At 37.6% G+C, this 15,310-nt stretch overlaps 2 protein-coding genes across 2 annotated transcripts; one reads left to right on the top strand and one right to left on the bottom strand.

Moving 5' to 3' along the window:
- Positions 1-2,445: 2,445 nt before the first annotated feature.
- Positions 2,446-4,855, bottom strand: LOC125210235 (ankyrin repeat-containing protein BDA1-like). Its single transcript, XM_048109803.1, has 2 exons — positions 4,199-4,855; positions 2,446-3,383 (listed from the first exon to the last, which is right to left on the bottom strand). Exons 1-2 carry the CDS (start codon positions 4,853-4,855, stop codon positions 2,511-2,513), a joined length of 1,530 nt encoding a protein of 509 aa, XP_047965760.1. The 3' UTR covers positions 2,446-2,510.
- Positions 4,856-11,395: 6,540 nt separating this feature from the next.
- Positions 11,396-14,425, top strand: LOC125216055 (ankyrin repeat-containing protein BDA1-like). Its single transcript, XM_048117665.1, has 2 exons — positions 11,396-12,174; positions 13,478-14,425. The coding sequence occupies exons 1-2, from the start codon at positions 11,542-11,544 to the stop codon at positions 14,336-14,338; spliced, it is 1,494 nt and encodes a 497-aa protein (XP_047973622.1). The 5' UTR covers positions 11,396-11,541; the 3' UTR covers positions 14,339-14,425.
- The last annotated feature ends 885 nt before the right edge of the window (positions 14,426-15,310 follow it).

Raw genomic sequence — 15,310 nt, 5'->3', positions numbered from 1 at the left:
CCGCAAAATCAAAACCTTGTGGACTGCGTCAAATAACTGCAAACTAAAGAATTTCAGCATCCAACTCGGTAGATAAATGTCAACTCCGCCTAATAGAGAAACTTCTACAACTTCTCCCACTTCTGTATTCACCCACCCACTAACTAGCACTCTTACTATCCCAAAACAAACATATAATCATATCTTCATCATAATCTCACCCAAAAAAATCACTTCCATCTTCCACGAAAACTAACCCCAAGCACGTGAAATTAAAGGTTCAATCTTTATATATGTGTTCGAAATTGAAGTGTGGGATTGGTCAAAACAACCATGCATACTTCAATTATTTGTCAACATATCATACTTAATCAATGCATAAAAACCATAGGATTGTGACACTGATCCCCTTTTCCACTTAGCTAATATCTATGTCCATGAAGTCTGTTGTTGCAAAGTTGTAATTAAGTTCAACATAATCCACAGTTTCATCATCACCAAGACTTCTAAACTACTCCCTCCGTCCCGCTTAAAATGACACGTTTTCCTTTTTAGTTTGTCCCAACTAAGATGATATATTTCCTTTTTTGGTAACTTTCTCTCTCCAATTAATACACTCAACCAACGTTTTCTCACTCCTATTAAAATATCCATCTTTCTTTATCTCTACTTTAATACTTACACCCATCTTCTTTCTCTCCAATTAAACACTTTAACCAATAACTCCTAAAATCCCGTGCCGGCTAAGCAATGTGTCATCTTAGCCGGGACGGAGGGAGTAATAAATGAATGAAGTCTAACTTCACTCGCTCAATCATGAGCTAAATGGAGCAGCTTCTACTATATTACGCATTTTAGCACCTTCATGTAGGTTATTACAACAAACAACATCACACTTTGAGACGAAAAAAATACAAGGATTACCAAATTTCTCTACAGAAACAACTTCAAAGGAGCAACAGCTTATCATCTGCAAATTTGTTTATTCTAATGGCTACAATAAATGCAAATTGAAGTTGAGTCAGTGGCCTCTAGCAGAGCAATTTCAATTTAAGAAGACACAAGCAGCATATGAAAGCATAAAACATCCAACATCCCCCTTTCCCATCGAATATATGAAATAAAGTAAACCGGAAGCATAAAAGAGAAGGAAAGGTGAATTCGAAACGCAGAAGTGGGGAAGAGTTTGAATCATTACCTAATTATCCATCAATTGTAGAGATGAATCGCTCGGCACAGTAGCAAAGAGAGAAGCTAGGGCATAGAGCGGAGAGAGAACGACGTGGGAAAATTCATAGAGAGAGAAAGAGGGGGAGAGAAAGGAAACGCGCACAGTGATTTTTTTTCAATTTATATGTGACCCATTTACATTTTGACCCGGAATTAAGATCCGCGCTTTTTTCAATTTTGACCCGATTTTCGGTGGAATTGATTTACAATTCTTTTGTTAACGCGTGGAATTAGAATTGTGGAATTGGAATTGGTGGAATTGGAATTCAATTCAATTCTACATATTTTTGTATTGCCAAACAGTGGAATTGAAATTAAAGGCTCCAATTCCAATTCCGCAGCCCCAATTCCGTGTTACCAAACGCAGCCTAATAGTTCTCATTTTGAGACAATGTTGCCACTGTCACGGAGGCTTTCTACGGTGCCAAATGGAGTGTATATAATTGGACTGAGCAGTCTTGTATATTTGATCCAGGGGGAGATATCTCGTCAAAGCTGTTGTTTTCGACTCTTTTCATTGTGTCGTGGTTTCCACCTTGAGGACAAAGGTGGATTTCAACCGTGGGGTAGTTGATACGATTATATTTTCGGAATATTTCCCATATCTCTATTATTATATAGTCAGGTTATTCGTAGGAGTATTATAAATAGGACCTATTGTTATTCTCATTATTCAATCAATGAAATCATAATTATTTATCATTTATCTTTATTTAGTTTTCCGTCTAGAATCCTATCGATTGTCGATAGAGCAAAGTTTCTCTGCGACTCTTCAAGAAGGTGCATGTCTCTTCATTGAGATCCATGACCGCAAATTACTTTTTCAACAAGATCACCGTCATTCTGGTGTTACTTTGCATAGCATTATCAAAAAAATTCGTTTTGAAATTTTATTCATTTAATCAAGCTACGAAGCTTAATGGTTTGATCTTGTTAAAGATTGAAGAACGCCATAGCTATCGTGTTGTTTTTCCTTTTTCTTCATAGCAGCAGAGTTGCTTTCTTCAGGAAACACATAACATTAACATTAATAAATAGACCATTTATTCAAGAATCTAGGAAGCACAATAGCTTTCAATAACCACTAAAAGTAGGACAGAGGATCCAAAATACAAGAAATGTGGAATCAGAACTTTAACAAGAAAAGAAACACAGTATTATTAATTGAATATAATGTAAAAACGCACCCTTATTATAAAAAAAGTGAATAAAAAAATCATCAACGGGTGGCAAAAATCACACACACACACATACGCATATTCAGATGAAAATATATAGTGAGGTCCTAACTAATTAATTAATTAAGCAGGTCTTTTACTAATAAGTAGGTACTGCTGCCTCATCCTCCCCAAAATCGACATCTTCTTCTCCGATTCATCTTTCTTACTCTTCCCCTTCACCAACGCCCTGCGGTTACTAATAATCACGCCGAGCCGGCGCAGCAGCCACTCGTCGTCGTTGTAGTACGCCATCACGAAATAGTATGCCAGCTTCAGCAGGAAGGCGACGCCGAGGGTGCATCCGCATACGATGTCCAGGATTTTCGAGAAGCTGTTGTAGTAGGATATGAAATTCAGCGCGAGGAGGTAGCTGACGCACATGAAGATCAAGCAGGCCTGCAGGATCATGATGAAGGCGCGGTCGGGCAGCACGAAGATGATGATCAGCGTCGACGAGATGAAGGCCAGCGTGTTTGTCGGCATGAAGTAGCTGTATTTGATGGTCCCCATCACCATCCGCCCTGGTGGGTGGTGCTTGTCGCCCAGCACCCGCCGCGCACGCGCCAGGCGCTCTGGGGCCCCTGTCCCCTCTGCGGAGTAGACCCCGCCAGGGGGCTGCAGAACGCCCTGGTAGGTGGCGGTGGCGATGAGGACGGCGACGACGAGGATGGTGTTGCGCATGTCCATGGTGAGCTCCTTGGTGACGAAGTAGTAGGCGCGGGTTAGCATCTCGGGCCATTCGTCCGCGTATGCTTCGCGGAGATATCGAACCATCAATGATGGTTTGCTGCTCCGGGGAGTTTGGGCTTTCGTAGTCGTGATGGGGACTCCTGCTTGCGTTAGAGCGTACTTGGCGTCGCCGTTGTTGTAATGGATGGCCACGTCCAGAGGCGTCTCCCCGTAGTCGTTCTCTTTATTCACTATAACTAATTTGGTCAGTGATTTCAGTACACCCTGCACCAGCAAACCGTATCCCACATCAGAGAATAAATAAAAGGGACATTGTACCGTAAAACCATGAACTTTGATTAAATTTTGGTATTCCCACGAGCTTTAAAATTGATTTAAAATGTCACTAACTTTACATTTTGTTTGTTATTTCCCATGGCAATCCAAATAAGATATCTTCGGCCTAAATATTACTCCCTCCGTCCCTCATTAAGAGTCACACTTTGACCGGGCACGGATTTAAAGAAATGTAATGAAAAGTTTGTTGAAAAAGTTAGTGGAATGTGGGACCCATTTTTTTAGATTGGTTTTATAATAAAATGTGAGTGAATTGAGTTAGTGGAATGTGAGACCTACTTACTATTTATGGTAAAAATGAAGTGTGACTCTTAATTGGGGACGGATCAAAATGGAAAAGGGAGGGAGTATTATACATGGACTACCATGAAACGTTTATGATATTTTGATTACTTTTTAAAGTTCGTGACAAATAGGATAAAAGGTTACGTAGAAAATCACGTTGATTTAGTAGTCCCGAGTAAGATAAAAAATGCATGGAAGTTGGTTGGATTTGATGATTAATAACCTGTTATGGGAAATAACAAACAAAATGTAAAGTTTGTGATATTAAAGACCAATTTTAAACTTCGTAGGAAATACCAAAATTTAACCAAAGTTTATAGTTTTAGAGACCAATATCTATAAATAAAAGTTGCAAACAATATATAAGGATTAGTTCAACCTCAACCCCATCAGTAATCCTAAAATAGAATGCGAATAATATCATACTGATGTGGAGTTCGGTTATACAGACAACAAACCTTGTTGGTACAATAACGAGCTGCAACGTGAAGTGTGGTGTTTCCGTGATCATCCCCATTAGAAAGAAGACTTTCTTTGGCCACGATGATGAGCCAATTCACGAGATAGAGAGCAGCTTCATCGTTTCCATTCTCAAGCGCCACGTGCACTGCAGACTGCTTCCTGTTATTCAAGGCGGATATGGCGTCCGGGCAATCGGCCAGAAGGCCGAGTAACAGCTCCAGCGCATTAGCATCTAAAGGTTTGGCCAATGCCGCGGCGTAATGCAGGGGAGTGAGGCCGCCCTTGCCCTTCACAGACACGAGCTGTTTGTCGAGTCCCGCCAGCGCCAGGGCCGTGTCCGCCTTCCCTTCCTTCACGGCCAAGTGGAGGGGGCTGAACCCTTCCGTGTTGAGTTTCCTTCCCAGGGCCGGCATCAGATTCATGATCTCCACGACCAAAGTGGTCCTCCCCGCCTTCGCTGCCTCGTGAAGCGGAGTCTGGACGAATTGTTTTTCGCCCAGATCCTTCAGCCAGTTCGGCTCCTTTGCAATGTCGGAGTACAACTGGTCGATGCAGCATCCGCAGTCGCAGTCACAGTCGCAATCGCATATCTTTATGGTCGCCTCTGTTTCTCTTCTTGGTTCCGCCGCAGTCTCGCAGTGACAGAGAGACATATTTTGGCATGTGCATGGACGTGATGAAGCAAAGCAAGGCATATATAGGGATTTTTGTGGAATCAACAGCCAATAAAGGAGCCGGGGCCAATTCCAGCCATTAATATTGTGGCATAAGCTTTTCACTTTTGATGCTGTGTGTCAATGTCACTCCTCCTTAATATGGTGGCATAATCTTCTACTACTAACTGGTTTTGTAAGTAAAAAACTTTTCGATTTTATTTAAGATTTTAAAACTGATGATGCAAAAGGTTGGTAGCGATGCAGGCGAAGACAATGCTCATCCGACAGCATCATCGATGAAACAATGGTGCAAGTTTGTCCGAGTAGCATAGGGAAGGGACGGGATCGCTAATATAGAGAGATGGTTTTGATTTTTGTTGGAGATTTTCGAAAATTGTGCGACAATGCTCATGGCAATGGTGGCATCAATTTGAAAAGGTCGTTAATTCAAGCAACTCGGTTGGTCTAAGGCTCTCTAAGAACATCAAGCGTGAGGAATCTCATCAAAGAATCGCTCAGATTGGATTGGATTCAATTGGAGTTACTGACATATAAGTTCATTGATGGGGAGGTATTGATTTTTTTTCTGTGAAACTAATAGTACATTTTTTTTTTTGGTAAAGACATTTTTATTTTTGTGACCACTAGCTATTATTACTAGTCATTATTTGAGAAAATTGCTATTTTATTAGTTATATTTTGTCTTTTTAGTATTAAAAGGAGGGTCCTATTCTAATGCTTATAGCACCCTAATTCAAAATCAAGACTAAATCTCCACCCTTGGATTTTAAAATGAGTGGATGAGATTAAAACTCACAAATCTCAATAAATAGTAGATAAAATATCAATAAAAGGGTAATATCGTCATTATATTATCATATGATAATTTTCGTGGGTGTTTTTTTATATCAACATTGTGTATTACAAATATCAACAATATGATATAAGAATATCAACATTAGTACAAGAAAATATCAACACATATTTATTGAGATTTTTACATGGTTGTATTGAGATTTTTTGATGTATTTATTGATAAAAATCTGGATATCAACATTTACGAAAACTAAAATTAAAAATATCAAATTTCATCATCCGAACGTCGTCGGAACATATGCAATTGAGATCTCGTTGGAATCCTTATTAAATTATCTTTAATTTGATATATTTTTTGCGAAAAAATAATTTAAATTGATAGAGTTACGTAAATTTAAAGATTTGAGATGATTTTGAGGAGAGAGAAAGTAGTTAGTTATAATTACTACATATAGGATTTGACATTAATACCCTTTTAATTTAATTAATAATTATTTAAATTTAAAATATATTACACTTGGCATTATATTAACCACAAGATCTTCTAATCTAATGGTTGAAAATTGGTCTCAATTTGGGATTGGTAATTAGTTAGCAATTGATTACATCCCTTGAAAAGGATATTGTGTTAGCTAGTTTATTGATGAATCTTAATTAAATTAAACTAGGAAAGTTGCACTGTGTACATGTTATTAACTTATTATCACTACCGTTTAAACTTTTTGTTAATGGTTGCTTAAAGCACGACCAAATAAAATAAAAGTGCTCGTGAATCGTGAGTAGAAGTCATTGTCCTATGTATACATATACAAGTATATACTTTTCTTAACTGTGACAATATTTTAAAGAGTTTTGTGCTTCCTTCGAGTTTAATCCATGGAATATTACCAACTTTATTCACCAACGTGTAACATGATAGAACGTGACTTCTAATTTAATTATTGGGATCTTTATATTACTATTAAATTGTGTGTTTCTTGCTGTCCCAGTAGCTAGAACCATGGTAAATATTTTATGTAGTCAATTTCTACATCTGGGATTGATTTAGTCATTCACTACACTACAATGAGTAAGCAGAATCCATAGATACTATCACATGCCCTCAAAATAATACTCCAGATGAGATTTCCTACTTTTAATACCCATGTTTTGTCTAGCTTTTCTTGGAAAATCACCAATGTAGTTACCGTCATGTTTAGTCCAAAAGAAACCTATGTCCTCCTTTCATCCCATAAAAATATGAACATATGATATGACACGGAAATTAAGATAAAATTGATAAAATAAGAGAGATGAAAAGAAGAGTAGTTAAAGTAGCGTTAGTGAATAGTGAGACCTGCATTATTATATGTGTTTTTTATGATGGTATAAGTTGTAAATAACTTGATATATAAGGTTAATAAATTGGGATAATTTTTCTTAGTTATAAATGCTCATATTTTTATGGGACATACAAAAATGAAAAGTGCATATATTTTTATGGGACGGAGGGAGTATTTTACCTATAGTCCTATTACTGAGCCTATCATGTACTCCATAAGCTACGGATCAACCATGAGAATGTGTATACCCATGAGTCTCCCCTGCATTTTAACGAGCTCTGAAGCCTGACAAAAACATCAAATTTTCTCGTCTAACAACTACCATCGACTTAGCAGCCTAAAAGTCTAAGACCTTAATTAGTGTGTTATCCTTATCGACAAATATACATGATTAAATATTTATTTTACTTGGCCATTCACATGTTTACACTCTTTTCAATTTAATACTCTCTCCGTCTCAATTTAAGAGTCTTCTTTTGCTATTTCCATCCGTCTCAACTTAAGAGTTCTATTTCACTTTTACCATAAATGGTAAGTAGGCCATACTGATAAAAGTAAAGGCCGGAGACAGATGATTTCATCGTTATGGAGACTAGATACTTATAGGCTTACAGGTGAGAAAATATAGAACCAAATCCTAATTTAAATGGTGACCTAATTCTAAATTAAATAATAATAAATCCTAACAAACTTAATCTATATAATAAAAAAAATCCTAACTAAACCTAACTATGTATGGATATCACGCGGTGGGGTCTATTCTAATGCTTATAGCACCCTAATCCAAAATCAAGATTAAATCTCCATCCTTGGATTTTAAAATGAGTGGATGAGATTAAAGCTCACAAATCTCAATAAATAGTAGACAAAATATCAACAAAAGGGTAATATCATCATTATGTTATCATATGATAATTTTCGTGGGTGTTTTTTTATATCAACATTGTGTATTACAAATATCAATAATATGACATTAGAATATCAATACAAGAACAAGAAAAAAATCAACACATTTTTATTGAGATTGGACATGCATAATATTGAGATTTTGCCTATAATATATTGAGATTTTTTGTTGCATTTGTTGATAAAAGCTGCTTATCAACATGTACGAAAATTGAAATATAATTTATCAAATTTCATCACCCAAACATCGTCGGAACATATGCAATTGAGATATCGTTGGAATCCTTATTAAATTATCTTTAATTTGATATATTTTTTGCGAAAAAAATAATTTAAATTGAAAGAGTTACGTAAATTTAAAGATTTGAGATGATTTTGAGGAGAGAGTAAGTAGTTAGTTATAATTACTTATTACTACATATAGGATTTGACATTAATACCCTTTTAATTTAATTAATAATTATTTAAATTTAAAATATATTATACTTTGCATTGTATCAACCACAAGATCTTCTAATCTAATGGTTAAAAGTTGGTCTCAATTTTGGATTGTTAATTAGTTAGCAATTGATCACCTCCCTCCTGCGGTATGCATATTTGTATTATCCACATTCCATCAACTTATTTCACTCACATTTTATTATAAAAGTAATAGGGTAGTGATAAAATGCAAACTTATATATTGTACAAACTCAAAATTTCTCAACACAACTTCAATATTGTTTCAATACAATATCAACACAGTGTAAAATTTCAAGATTTTAATGTCAACACAGTATCAACACAATATCAACACAACATCAATCATTGACTACCGTTGAAATTCTGTTGACATTTTCCTGTTGATGTTTTTTTAATGGTCCAGATTATAGTTTTGAGTTTATACAATATTTAGAGTTTTCAATTGATCACATTCCAAAAGTAATATATATAAGTGAAACTCATATTCCACTAACTTATTCAACTCATTTTCTTTACCGTTTTTAAAACTCGTGCCCTAACTAATTAGGACTCTTAAGTTGGGACGGAGGAAGTATGAACCAAGCAAATTAAGAAGTTAGCACTGCGAACAGAACCGAAGTTATCAAATAGGTTAAGCCAGGCTTGGCCCAGCCCGGGCCTATGTCCAAAGCAAGTTGGAATGGCCCAGGTTTTTAATATTGTAATATTTTTTAGCCCAGCCCACGCCCACTTGATAAGTGGGTTGGGCATTGTTTGTTTATATATTATTGCATCTGTCCCACATTAAGTGTCACATTTAGTATGGATATGGATTTTAAGAAATGTAAAGAAAAGTGGGTTGAATAAGTTAGTAGATTATGAATCTCACTTATATATATTAGTTTTATAATAAAATGTGAGTAGAATTGGTTTGAAATGTAGGGTCTACTTACCATTTATGGTAAAAATAAATATGTGACTCTTATTATAGGACGGACCAAAATGACAAAATGTGACACTTATTGTGGGACGGAGATAGTAATGTTTCATAGCTCATTAAATTATTTGTTGACTTTGTACATTTTTCCTCTTCTTTATTTTATACTCTCTCCGTCCCGACTAAGATGACACATTGCTTAGCCGGCACGGGGTTTTAGGAGTTATTGGTTAAAGTGTTTAATTGGAGAGAGAGAAGGTGGATGTAAGTATTAAAGTAGAGAGATAAAGAAAGATGGATATTTAATAGGAGTGAGAAAAAGTGGTTGAGTGTATTAATTAGAGAGAGAAAGTTACCAAAAAAGGAAATGTTTCATCTTAGTTGGGACAAACTAAAAAGGAAAACGTGTCATCTTAAGCGGGACGGAGGGAGTATTAGGAGTGCATAATGACATAATAGGTGATATTATATTTTGAAAACTAAAATTACTCTCCCCCGTCTATGAATAGGAGTCTCATTTATTTTCAGCATAGATTTTAAGAAATATTATGAAAAGTTGGTGGAAAAAAGTTAGTGGAATATGAATCTCACTTATATAGGAATGAGTTGATGAATGTGAGACTTTTTTACTATTTATGGTATTATGAACCGGGACTCCTATTCACGGAAGAATAAAAATAGAAAAATGAGACTCTTATTCGCAGACAGAGAAAGTATGAACTAACTAACAAATTTAAAAAACCTTAATTGCTCATTAGATTTTGACTTTCGGATACCAAGACATGAGTAATATTCCCTTCATCCCCTATTAATTGGCATCGTTTGACTTGACACGAGTTTTGAGAAATGTAATGAAAAGTAGGTGGAAAAAGTGAGTGGAACATTTATCCTACTTTATATATTAATTTTATAATAAAATATGAGTCGAATGAGTTAGCGGAATATAGCGCATATTACCAAAAATAGTAAAAAATACGGGTGCCTATTGATATGAGAAGGGGGAGTACTTTTAAAATAAACTGCACCATCATCTTTTTCACATCTTGAATAAAAATATAACAAAAATCAAATGCAGTCAAAATTAATATTAGTGTGGATTTTAATTGAAACTTATGTAGCTGTTAGAACATTGGTGGTTAATTATTTAATTATATTAAAATTTTTAATTATATAAGATGAGTTGAGCCTGTATAAAATAGCCCAATTGCATCCGCTTCTCTCAATGACCCCAGTCCAGACCAAAATAGCCCAATTATATTTGTGTTTAAGACTTTTGTAAATAATTAATCTTGACCAAGAACTTAAAGAAATTAACGATATGTAAACATTGAATTTACCGTTCTAGTAATAAATGATACTCCTATGTAGCTAAATCGAGCTCATATTATCTTGGAATTGGATTATTAAATGAATTAAATGTCCAGTCCACCAATGTAACTGGAAATAATTAATCCAAACAGGTGGGGTTTGGTTTCCTTAATAAAATAGTAACAAGGTATAATTTTGGATTAAGTTGTGAAATTATTTTTGTCGGAGAGTGCTATGACTAATTATTTTGTAATTATTCATCTAGAATTAAGTTGTGAGATTAAATCTCATGAATCAAACAAACTATATATTTAATCTCGAGATACAATCTTACAAACTAAACACAGTTTAGTATTCCCTCCATCCTCGATTAAGAGTCACACTTTTCCATTTCGATTCGTCCTCAATTAAGAGCCACACTTCATATTTACCATAAATAGTAAGTAGGTCCACATTCCACTAACTCAATTCACTCACATTTTATTATAAAACCAATATAAAAACATGGGTCTCACATTCCACTAACTTTTTCAACCAACTTTTATTTATATTTCTTAAAACTTGTGCACGGTCAAAATGTGATTCTTAATTGAGGATAGAGGGAGTAAATATTCTATGTACTCGACGGAGGGAGAAACAACAGTACGATCACTATCCTTTTAAGTGTCATTGATAAGTAAGGTATATAATCGTACGACAAAAATAATAAAATCATTGCATTTGATTAAATAGAGTAACCTTCATGATTCTTTGCTCTTGCTAATAAATTTCAATAATATATTAACTCACATACGCAAATGGCGCCCCTCAATTTATCAAAAGTAGAGACCTGCAATTGGTGCAATTCACACACCTCAATAAAGTAAAAGAAGAAGAAAAAAAAGGCGTAGCTTATGACACACTCCGTGTATAAATTCTAAGCTTCCGGTTGCTCATGAACGCGAACCGCGAAAATGCACGAGTGCGAGTGCGAGAAGAGGACCGAGTACACGGCCCCGATAAAGATCTGCGACTGCGACTGCGAATGCGACTGTGGGTGCTGCATCGACCTCCTCTACTCGGCCTTCGAGGACGACCCCACGCGGCTGCAGAAAATGGACAAGGTCCAATTCGCCCACACGCCGCTGCACGACGCAGCAGCGAGTGGGAACACCGCGCTGGCCCTGGAGGTAATGAACCTGATGCCGTCCCTCGGAAAGAAGCTCAACCCGAAGGGGCTGAGCCCGCTCCACCTGGCCGTGGTGGAGGGGAACGTCTCGACCGCCCTCGCCCTCGTGAAGCTGGACAGCAAGCTGGTCTGCATCAAGGGCAAGGGCGGCCTTACTCCGCTGCACCATGCGGCCGCGGGGAAGGCGTGCCAGATGGAGCTTCTGGCTGGGCTTCTGGTGGAGTGCCCGGAGTCTATGGCGGTGCTGAATAACCGGCGGCAATCGGCGGTCCACGTGGCGCTGGAGAATCAGAACGTGCAGGCGGCTCGGTTGCTCGTGAATTGGCTGGTGATTGTGGCTAAGGAATCGGATCTGTCGATCAAGGATGCGAATGGGAACACAACCCTTCACGTTGCAGCTCGTTATTGCCGATGCAGGGTTTGCTCTTTTATCCTTAATTTCTTTTTTACTTGGCCTTATCGTCGCGTGGTGTCGTTATTGTGTTGATCTGGCATGAATTTCGGAGTCGAATTAAAATGTCAAAATAGGGAAAAAAGAACTGAACAATAAAATACTCCTTCCGTCCTAAATAAATATAAACTCTTTTCTTCATTTTGGGTCGTCCTATAACATTAGCTCCTTTATTTTTTATAACTTCTTTCTCTTCTCTAATAGAGTGGGTCTCGTTCACCACTAACAATACTATAATTACTTTTTTCATCTATCTTTCTTACTTTATCAATTGTGCATTAATTTTCATGCCGTCCCAAATGTCCATATTTTTATGCGATAGGTGGATTATAGTTTTGGCTGGATACAACATGAGTTTAATACTCCCTTCATTCCATAGTAATAGAGTTATTTTGTCATTTTGGTACGTTCCATAGTAATAGAGTCATTTTCCTTTTTAGTAAAAGTCAACACATTTTTCCATATCTACTTTACTCTCTCTTACTTTTTTCTTTCTTCATCTCTCTACCTTTTTCATTTTCCACTTTACTCTCCATTTACTTAACTCACCTAACACAATTTTTTTTAATCTTCGTGTGCCTCCGTTACTATGGAATGGAGGGAGTATAAAATTGGCAAAGTAAGATGGTGTAAGAGAGAAATATGATAAAATATTGTTAGTGGAAACGAGTCTTATTTCTTCCATCCGCTATTTATAGTCTCATTTTGACTTGTCATAGATTTCAAGAAATTGTTTTAAATTTATAAAGAGAAATAGAGAAATGAGTTAGTTGAATGTGTACCTCATTTTTATATATTGATTTTATAATTGAATGTGAGTGTAATGAAATTAGATGATCAATGGTGGGGTCTATTTACTTCAAATAGAAAAAAGTAAATGAAATTGTAAATCGCGGACATCCCAAATGGGGATTATTTCACAGGGGAAAGGGAGGGAGTATTTTATTAGATAGAAAATTTATTATAAATAAAAGGTAACTAATTTTAAATGATACTTCATCCGTCACTCAATAATTGTCCATTTTGGTTCCAACACAAGTTTTAAGAAAGTAAGTTGAAAAGGTTAGTGAAATACGAGTCTCACTTTTATATATTAGTTTTATAATAAAATGTTAGAGGAAGGAGTTAATAGAATATGAGCTTACTTACCATTTATAGTCAAAAGTGAAAGTGGACAATTAACGAGAGAAGGAGAGAATAATAACAACAACACTACTTTTTTGTGAAAGTATAGGTTAAATGTGTGATTATGAAGTGGTTGTTGGTGCAGGAGCTACTCCAACTACTGACAACATTAGTGAAAGTAAACAAAGCCAACAACTACGGCGAGACGCCTCTAGACATCGCCATCCACTACCGAAACGGCGACGCCGTAGAGATGCTCAAAACCGCCGGCGCAGCGCCTCTGACAACGCGCGAACGAGGAGGCGAGGAGGACCGCCTCCCCCGCCGCCCCTCTCGGATGGTGAACTACCTCCTCGGAAAGCACGCCAACAAATGCGCCGAGATGCTCACCCGCGCCTACTTCTTCATCACAAAGGAGCTCACCATGGACATGCGCAACACCATCCTCGTCGTCGCCGTCCTCATCGCCACCACCACCTACCAGGGCGTCCTCCAGCCCCCGGGCGGCGTCTACTCCGCCGAGGGCAACACCAACACCGAGCGCCGCCAGCTGGCGGACGCTGGCAACGACCACCCCCCGGGGCGGATGGTGATGGGGACCACCAAGTACAGCTACTTCATGCCGACGAACACGCTGGCCTTCATCTCGGCGACGCTGATCATCATCTTCGTGCTGCCCGACCGGGCCTTCGTGGTGCTGCTGCAGGCGTGCTTGGTGTTCATGTGCGTGGGCTATCTGCTGGCCTTGAATTTTATATCGTATTATAATGATATTTCGAGGATTTTGGACATCGTGTGCTGCTGCACGGTGGGGGTGGCGTTCTGCTTGAAGCTCGGGTATTACTGCGTGAAGGCGTATTACAATGAGGATGAGTGGCTGCTGCGGCGGCTGGGGGTGATGATCAGCAACCACAAGGCGCGGCTGGGCGGGCGTGGTGATTTGGATATGTCGGTTATAAGGAGGATGAGGCAGCAGTATAAACTCATTTCTAAAAGAGTTGTCTGATTTTTAATTCTTCTCTTTATTTTATGTATTTCAATTACAATGAATTATTTCTGATTCAATAAAAATATATTGATGTTTTTTGTTTAATTTTTTCAGAATATGATTAGAAGCATCTCTAATAAAATTAGTGAAATAAGATCCCTTATTCATATGCCCGTCTAAATATGGAACTATTTTTTATGGACGGTAGAAGTATATGCCAAATTTGTGTGGGATAATAGAATTTGTTCACCAATGTAATAGCTTAAAAAACACTTCTTCTGTCTATGATTAAGAATTTATCTGACTTTATCTAGTAAAGTGGGTAGAAAAGTTAGTGGAATGTGAAGCCTATTTTTATATATTGATTTTATTTTATAATAAAATATGAATAAAGTGAGTTAATAGAATGTAGGGTCCACTGACCAAATATATTAACGGACGGACAAAAAAGGAAAAATTAGACATTTAATGAAGGTTGGAGAGAGTACTTTCCATTGTCTAATTTTTTATGGATAATAGCCTTTTAATTCATGAGTTTTGGTCTAACCCCCAAGACTGTCAGGACCTGTTGCAGATGCACGGGGAGAAGCATGGATTCCCGGGAATGTTAGGCAACATAGATTGTATGCATTGGGAGTGGAAGAACTGCCCCGTTGCCTGGAAGGGGTTCTACACCACCGGCTACAAGAGAAAGAATCCCACGATGATCCTCGAGGCCGTAGCTGATTATCGGCTGTGGATTTAGCACGCTTATTTTGGGGTAGCCGGGTCGAACAACGACCTCAACGTCCTCAACTCGTCGCTCCTTTTCAACGAGCAGGGCCAGGGCGTCGGTCCGGCCATCAGTTTTGTCGCCAACGGCAACCAGCATGATATGGGCTACTACTTGGCGGATGAGATATACCCTAGGTGGCTCGTCTTTGTGAAGACGATCAGATGCGCAAATGAGGACAGGAAGGCCTACTTTGCGGAAAGGCAGGAATCGGCGCG

This window comes from Salvia hispanica, chromosome 3 (assembly GCF_023119035.1).
Source record: "Salvia hispanica cultivar TCC Black 2014 chromosome 3, UniMelb_Shisp_WGS_1.0, whole genome shotgun sequence".
Classification (NCBI taxonomy): Eukaryota; Viridiplantae; Streptophyta; class Magnoliopsida; order Lamiales; family Lamiaceae; genus Salvia; species Salvia hispanica.
This window is presented reverse-complemented; position numbering and strand designations above follow the sequence as displayed.